General features: G+C 38.3%; 1 protein-coding gene across 9 annotated transcripts in view; it reads left to right on the plus strand.

The window, feature by feature from the left end:
• The window catches only part of ptprt (protein tyrosine phosphatase receptor type T), a 448,077-nt gene extending 444,476 nt beyond the window's left edge, over positions 1-3,601 (plus strand). For all 9 annotated transcript variants that reach the window (XM_022195474.2, XM_051948450.1, XM_022195480.2 and 6 more), the window contains one exon: positions 459-3,601. In XM_022195474.2, coding sequence (XP_022051166.1) covers positions 459-512 — 54 coding nt within the window. In that variant the 3' untranslated portion in view covers positions 513-3,601. The remainder of the gene's footprint in view (positions 1-458) is intronic.
• Positions 3,602-8,683: the final 5,082 nt, after the last annotated feature.

Below are 8,683 nucleotides of genomic sequence, written 5' to 3' on the forward strand. Positions count from 1 at the left end.
ATCAATGTAGATAACTTGTTTTCTAAGAACGGGTCAGTGACGGAGGATCAGAACCAGGAGGGAAGAGCTTTCATTTTTTAAACTAAACGCTTGATTTTAGGGGAATTATTCAACGAGAAAAGTAGAATAAAGTGATTTCGATGTAAAATCAGGATTTTAGTTGAGGGTTGTTTAATTTTCCCAGTGACACCAGACGTCAAAGGCGATATGTTCAAGTTCTGCCTGAACGTTGAAAATTTGAGGATTTTTTCAGTTTTTACAGTTTCTTGCTCGAGTGAATGGTGAGATTTTGGCTTTTATTGAAAATAAAGAAAACACATCTTCTGACTGCAGTGTTTCTATGTAGTCCTGAATTGAAGCCCTTTTCGATATTCATCTTTGCTTGGCGTTGATGTAAGAATTAAGAAATCTGTTTTCCCTCGGCCTTACTCTTTCCATTCTGTTGTGCGTCCTCACAGGAACAGTACAAGTTCTGCTACGAAGTGGCTCTGGAGGCGCTCAGCTCCTTCTGATCGGCGGCAAAATCCGAAAAGCGGAAATTCCGATTTGCCGTCGAGGCTGCCTCTCATTCTCAACGCAACACCGGGAACGCGCAAAGTGCGAACGGAACGCTTTGTGTCGACCCCGAATCCTACCTGTGAGCATGTATGCCTGTGTGCGGGGGGGGCGTGTTTGAGAGCGTGTGCACGTGACTGTGTGCGTGAGGGCATGCTTGCATATTGGAGTGTGTGTGTGTGCATATCTACTGTATATGTGTGCCTGTGACAACACACACACTCACACAAACACACAACCTGTACAGAAGAGGAGAAGAAAAGAAGAAAAAAAAAAAGAAAAAGCGACAGACACACCGGTGATTTTTATTTTTATTTTTTGTGTGTTTGCTTCAGCGAGACTTGGGGACTTTACATGCTTGTATAAATGAAAAAAGAAAACAATGATATGTTTAAAAAAGAAAAAAAAATCAGATGTTTAAAACAAAGCGCCACTTTTTTCCTTCTCTATCTCTCTGTCCTCTCTGCTGGGCTGTGATGTGACTATTGTACAGTATTTCCTTTTTATTAGATATATTCTACGCCTTGAATGTTGTCTCCCTCTGAAGGCTGGATGCACACTGGAAGAGTTTTTATTTTTTTATTTTCAAATTGAGCTTAATGCTGTTTACCGTGACTCAGTTTGCTGAGTCATAGCAAAAAAAAGGAACCACTTGTCCGTATTTCTGACATTTTTCTTCTTATAAGTCCCTTTGCAGCTGCCTCCGCTTGTAAAATGGTAAATGTCAATGATACTTGTAATTCCGTAATTGGCTAGAAAGAAGAAGAAAAAAAAACTCAGCATGGTTTCCTCTTTGTTCACACGCTGCATCAAAAGGGAAAATCATTTGGCAGTTTTGCTTTTACTGGGATCGATTGGTACAAATAAAATGGAGAAAGAAGTGGAGTCATTGTGGAGAATATCAACAGCAGTACACAGACGAAGGAAAATAAAATCATGCCTTACTTTGAGTTCAAATGTTGCAATCACTGCTCCACATGTAAAGCAAAAAGGGAAAGATTTGTGAATTTGTTTGTTTAAAATCGTCGAAATCTTCCAGTGTGCATCCACCCTTGCTGTAAATAAGATAAGACAACCACAGTCAAACAAACAAACAGACAAACATCATGCACCAGACACATTACAAGTAAACGGTTATTTCAAAAACGCTCTAAAAATGCCGTGTTAATGTCATTTTTCAGTGATTATACTTTGGAATAAAGTCTTGTGTTGCTGCAAACTGTCCATTTAGACACGTCGTCTAAACAGTTAAGGCATATATTTTTTTGCATATTGCACATTAAGCTCCACATTCGGGATTCATTTGGAGAAAGAATATGCCAGTTTGGACTGAATTTGTGAAAGCAATGCATCTCTAATGTAATACACCCTGAACAACCATGTTCAAGAAAACAAATAAACACAACAGTTTGCAAGTTATGAGAACTATTTTTAGTCTTAACTGGGAGCTCGACTGGAAATCTTGAACTCAAAGTAAGGAAAAAATCAGTTTTCAAGCCAATTTAATTAATTTACTTCAATTTAAACTTAGTGTAAATTACACTAAATGTTAAGTTGATGCAATTTGTAACATCCAATTAGAATTGCAAATCAATTTACATCTTTTTTTTTAAATCTTGCAACCATGCCTTTAATCAAATGATGGGAATAGATCTAATAAATTACTTTTTTTAGTGTGCTAGTTGCATTTAAGTCCATATTTACAGAAACTCCAAATGCAAAGACTAAGTAAAGTAGCATGAGGGAAGCTGTAAATAGGAATACATCAAGCATTGCACATTTAGAAGCAGTTTTCCTGCAGGTATAGCTGGATATCGAAGTGTTAGTCATTGAAAAAAATAAATGCGTTGTGATCCAAACGATAGGCTTGGTTAAGTGTCCTTGATCTAGATGGGATCCCTAAGCCATGCTACGCTTCACGTTCATGCATTCTGGATAAACGTTAGTAAAAGAAGAAGCTTTGGGGATTGAACCTTCAGTCTGCCGTGTATCATTAAAGTGACAATGCAAAGACAAAGAGACGGGTCACATTTACTTTTCCTCTGCAAACAAAGCCTCAAATTTGCTTTCTGCTGAGCCCGTTGATGTGAGCAGGTGTAATCTGAAAACCTCGCTCCCCACTCGAATAGGAAATGATTTCAGTTAGCGCTTGACCCCAAGGTGGAGCACAGTCAACATGGCTGACAGGTCAGATGCCTGTGCAGACTAAAGGACGGGTGGGAGTTAATGAGAATCATGCATGTGACACTGATGTCGGCTCCACAATAGCTCCTACTAGTCTGATTGGGCTTTTTTTCTTTCTCCGTTTTTCCATTTAAAACATGTAAAGAAGACTAAGCCTTTAATTGGTGTTTTCGTGAATAAATTTTTTTTTTAAATTGCGATTTTATTTGTGAAACTATCAATTAAAGCCACAGAGAAAAGGGCTTCATTGCCAATCATTGCAAATCTGTTGGAGAAGAATCATTCAAACTCATGAAAAGAACATTTTGTGACCCATTTTCTGATTTATTTTTATTCCAAACATCAATTCTTACCAGCAGGCGTCAGCATTTAGAGATGCATTTACACAGTTTGGAATTAAAAGCTGAGGTTTAGTTTAGTTTGCAAAGTTTTCTCGAACCAACATACTTGTGGTTAAAATGTTGTGGCAAACTGTTCAGTCTGTGCTTATATTTAATTCTTGTTTTTGTTGCTGGAGTCCAGTCAGGCTCCTTAATGGACCTATGAAGACAGAGACAGTGAGAGTGCTCTATTGAAGACAATGTGAATGCCAGACATCTTTATTCCTTTTTGTTTCCACTAAGGCTTTATTTTATCGGCTTATTTCATGGCCCTTTCATATGTATTATAGTTTGATTATGTTATTTTTTTTGTTTTGTTTTGGGTTTTTTTGTCCTGAATTTGTACATTTCTTTTGTATAATTATTCTTCTGATGATTATTTGTCTAGCAAAGTGCTGTTTAGATCTGGTGATGCCATTACCATTGGTTGTTTAGTTGTTTGAAATGTGGTTAACATGAAATAAAGGGACCAAAATGTTGAATGTGATCTCATCTCCGTCTTTACAGCCTATAATTTTTCACTAACATTAACGTTTACATGATGTGATGGGCAGCTAATGTCGCAAAACAAATAGCAAAACATGCCGGTGAATCTAGGTATCAGGTGTTACATACAAACCTACAATTACAATTAATATATACTTTTATGATATAGCTGTAGCTTGTGCATATCGCTACAGATAGCAATCGCTAGCTTTGCTCTCTGACCATACAATCAGAGGACGTGAAAATGCTGACATCATCGTACACCTGCTAGATGGCCCCGAGGTCGCCAGTTAGAAATCTGACTGGTTAAAACAACAGTTTCATTGAGATGTATTTTAAGCTATTTTGATTCGGAAGGCCTCAGGGCAGATTTCTTTAACCCTGGCAACACATGGTATCTAAAGTATCAATCAATCAATCAATCAAACTGTATTTATAAATCAATCAAACTGTATTTATAGAGCACTTTTCATACAGTTTCAAACATGCAACACAAAGTGCTCTACCACAATTAAAACATTAAAAACACGAAAACCCATTCCTCCCTCCCTCCACATAACTGCACAAGCACACACACGCCCACACATACACAGACACACACACACTCTCACCACTGATTGTAGGGAGACATGGTATGGCGCTGATGATTGTGGAAACGCCTCCAACTGGGGCCGTCCACACTGGGAGGAGCTGCAGGCCATGACCGCCGGAGGCACCAACGCCCAGACCCCGACAGACAGGGGATCCCCACCCCAAGGTCTGGAGCCCCCCAACCAGCCGGGCCGAGGAGAGTAACACACCGCACCCCCAGCAGCAGACCAGACACAGGTCCCTTCACTAAGCCAGCGCTCTGGACTTCCAGTAAGCTGTGTTCCTATTGGCTGTCCAGGTGGCTGCTTGGTGTTATCAGGAACACCTGAGCAGCTCAGTGTCTTCCTTTATTTGACTGCAGTCAAACATTTCCTCTGCTTCTCTTCACTGAACCGGGTTTGGCTCTGTTGCTTTAGTTTGTTCTTTAGGTGTTGGCTTGCAGCTTCCAGCAGTAAAATTGTCTGTAATGTGTTTCCTGGTGTGTTTTAGGGCTTTGTACTGGATAGTTGTCTTGGTAAATGTGGTTCTTTAGCCACAGTTAGCACATGGTGCTAATGTGTGCAGTGATTAGCGGATTTGGTGCAGCTGAGTTGTGTCTTTATCTTGGCTGTAGTGAGTCTTTAGAGGTTTTTGGTCAGACACATTCTGTATTCTTGTTTGTGAGCCAATGTTGGTTGTCCAGAAGGTAAGAGTTCCTGTCCTGATTCTGTTTAAAGAGCTTCTCTGGTAGGCTGCAGGAGACTTTAGCGTTTGGGTTGTGGTAATGATTTACTGTGTGAGCCCAAGAAGACTTGAATAAACTCCCTCCATCCCCTGGACACAACAGATTTTATTACCATGTTAATGTTTAAAAAAAATGTTTTTGAGTTTTGATCATAGTTTTAACAGTTATTTTTCTCTTTGCTTGTTTAGTTTTGTCATCTGTGTGAAAGGTTCTAAACAAATAAAGTTGAATTGATGAACTGAATAAGTGACGAACTCATTAAGGTTGGGGTTAAAATCTTGACAGAAAAAAGACTAAAGAAATTACATTAAAAAGCAATTAAATCAAAGAAAACATTTAATACAATAAAACTCTTAAAAAGAAAATTAAACAGACAAAATATTTAATTAGATAATTAAACAGAAGATACAAAACATGTAATTATTAAATTAAACATTAAAGGTAAAATATTTTATGTAATTAAATTTGAAAAATACAATTAAGAATATTAAACATTTAAAAAGACAAAACATTTAATTTGAAAATTAAATCTTAAAGACAAAAATTTAAATAAGAATTAAACAGAAAATACAATGAAGCATTTAAAAAGAAAACTAAACATTTAAAGGCAGTAAAACGTTTAAAAAGAAAAACCTTAAAGATTTAATCTAAAAATTAAACATTGGGAAAGAAAAGGAAATTTTTCAAACAAGCTGATAAAACATTTGAAAAACTGCACTTTAACATCAATAAATGACACTGAAGTTTAATCTGTACATAAATGAGACTGAGTCTGGATGTGCTGCTCTGTCATTAACTCCTAAGTTTAGGGAAAGTTCAAACAAAAGAGGACAGTTCAGATAAGACTTGAGAATGAGCTTATTTGGAACAAACATCTCAGACTTTCTGAGCTTCAGCACCTCCAGCAAGATATTTTAACAACAACAGAGATCCAGAAGTTGGAGAGAGTTAGCTTTAGCTGAGCCAAAGAACATGTGGGACGCTAACCTAGAAAACATTTCAGACTTTTCTCTGTGAATTCTCAGTCTCATTAAAACAGACTCTAATTCAGTGTCATCCATCCATATTTCAGTGCAGTTACCCAAAATGTTTGTTGCATGAGCTCCAACAAAACCTGTCCAAGTAGAATGCCACTTTGACAAACAGGAAGTGGAAGATTCCAAGCAGATTGATAGAAGGGGGAACCGGACTGTACTAAGTGTGGTCGAGTATAGATTAAAAACCTTAAAAACCCACAAAACACCCGTTTTGTGGGTTTTTTAAGGCTGATAATGATTATTAATGAGACATTTCGAGCAGATATTCATTTGCAGTAAATGAAAGTATTTAAAATCTTGGAGTTAAACTTAGAAGAAAACAAACTCGAACAGAAAACTTTGTTGATACATTTTTGTTTTGTTTACAGATGTTAAGTTAAAGGAGTTTTATTTGTGACGTATAACCAAGCAGATGAATCCTGAAGACAGAGCGAACACAGGTAGATAAAGGTTCAGAGCCAAAGTAGCGCCATTTTTAAATGTATTTATTACCGTAAATCAGTAAAAAATAAAATCCTGATAAATCAGTAAATCAGTCAGCCCACAATTGCTACAATTCTACAATGTATGTCTCTTTCCTTTGACTTGTTATTTGTACAATACACGATGTATATGATGCTGTTTTTTGAACCAAAGACTATACTATGATGCTTTCTCAGAGACATACTATGCTACTCTGCTGGTTCTGGCCCTGAGCCACTGCACTCCTCCTCTGGTGTTTTCTGGATTGTACTCAGCTGCATGCCTTCGTCCACCCGGCCTCCGTTGACTCGTCCCGCCTGCCGTCTCTGGAGCTGAAGCTGGATTGGATCAGACCAAAGTACAGTCCAATCATGATGCCAGCTGCCTCTCAAAAGGCTCCTTATCTGGCATCACTTCTTCTGAGGGGAAGCTGAGCTTCAGCAGAACTTTGGAGATGTGTTCCAGTGGTTGGTGGATGTGTGTGGAGATAGAGAAGGACCTTTGAATTGTTCAGAAAGGAAAACAGTGAACCCATTGATAGTTTTAGTGTTGGGTGCTACTGCGGTGTGTTTTTGGGTTTTAAGAAGTGAACAGGAAGAGTTTTTTTTTTCATCTTGACTATCTTTTACTTTGTTCCTGGTTGGAATTCCCATCAATGTCAACGTGAAGTTCACTTTTAGTTCTGTTTATTTATTCTTATTTTACTAACACCCATTTGTTTTTAATCTCCTGTTGTGTTGTTGTAAACTTACTCTTTCCAATAAATACTTGTCTAACCCTCTGGAAACCAGCATTTGGACTGTTTTTGTGTTGCTCCTCACCTACTTCTGATGGAGTTTAGCTTAGCAGGGAAGGCTTTGTTGGCCCTGACAGCCCACCACTGTTCTACGCATTATGTGTTCAGGTTGTCCACTCCATTCTGTTACACACTTGGTGAGAATTTCTTCAAATTTGGCACCCATCAAAATCGAAATCAACAATGAAGTGACTATAGTTTGTTGTTCAAAGGTCATCATGACCTTGCTGCATGTTTTTGGCCACAGCTCCAGAAACATGACAAGAATCCACACCGATGTGTTGTGGGACGAAATGATGACGCGGTGACATTTTATATTCAAAAGGTCACCTTCACTGTGACATCGTAATATTCTGCTAAAACACTTCTATGGCTGTTTTTCAGTGCAATATATCACAAGTGGAGACATGACCGTATTTCACATTTGGTCAGATGCTGAATTGGTGATATCTCATCTTGGGTACCAGCCCATTAAATTCCTTTGAAGTCTACACTACATACATGTATATCATATGAACCTGGACAGACATGGATGTACACTGGTGTAAAAATCTCAATTTTAAAACAGTTCTTTTTTATAGTTAAGGTCCGGCATGTGATGCTGTGCAGTCACATTATTGGAGAAAATCCATTTAAAAGGCATCTCACATCATGATCTGACCCTGGATCTGCAGTTGACAAAAACTGAACTCCCCATCTTATACATTGCACTATAATGGAAGCTACACAAAGCTAGATGATGCAAAATGTATGTAATGGGATGGTGAAATTGGGTGCCCTTCACTGACATCACTGACCTTGTTGTTTTCCATGTTTAAGTACATCCTTGGATACGTTTTACACATGAATGCTGGGATGGTCCAGTAGAGCAGCAGCTAGACAAGATACATACACATATAAATAATAAAAAAAACTATATATATATATATATATATATATAGTCCACCATGTTTCAGGTTTGTGTAACCAGAGTCAAAAATACAAGCAGCACAGGTAAACAAAACTAATAAAAAACGTGCAAGTGTAAAAGTTACCAACTTTACTCCAGCTTCTAATGTTGAGACCTCTACCTTTCGCTTGATTTCCTTCAAGCTCCCATTATGATCCCCGAGCTGCGGAGAAAGGGGGAAAAAAATAAAACCACAGGTCTTTATAGGCTGATTTTTTCTTCTTCTTTCTAATCAATCAGAGTTGGTGTTGAACGCAGCTCCAAGCCAACGGCCTCATCCTTTATTTAGCTGGTTGATTCCCAAGGAGCTCATAAATATGCATGAGTCTGCGATTAGCATAGGCACCAAGGACAGGGCCTGTACCTTGGCATTATGACGATCAATCAGAAACACTAAGGGGCTCCTCAGAGGGAAGCTGTCTGTCAGCTCGGCTTTGGGCTGAGTTGATGCACGCACACACACACATCAAAAAAAGGTACGCTCAAAGCATACATAACGCACACATCACACATAAGTCT

The sequence above is a fragment of the Acanthochromis polyacanthus genome, chromosome 5 (assembly GCF_021347895.1).
Source record: "Acanthochromis polyacanthus isolate Apoly-LR-REF ecotype Palm Island chromosome 5, KAUST_Apoly_ChrSc, whole genome shotgun sequence".
Lineage (NCBI taxonomy): Eukaryota > Metazoa > Chordata > Actinopteri > Pomacentridae > Acanthochromis > Acanthochromis polyacanthus.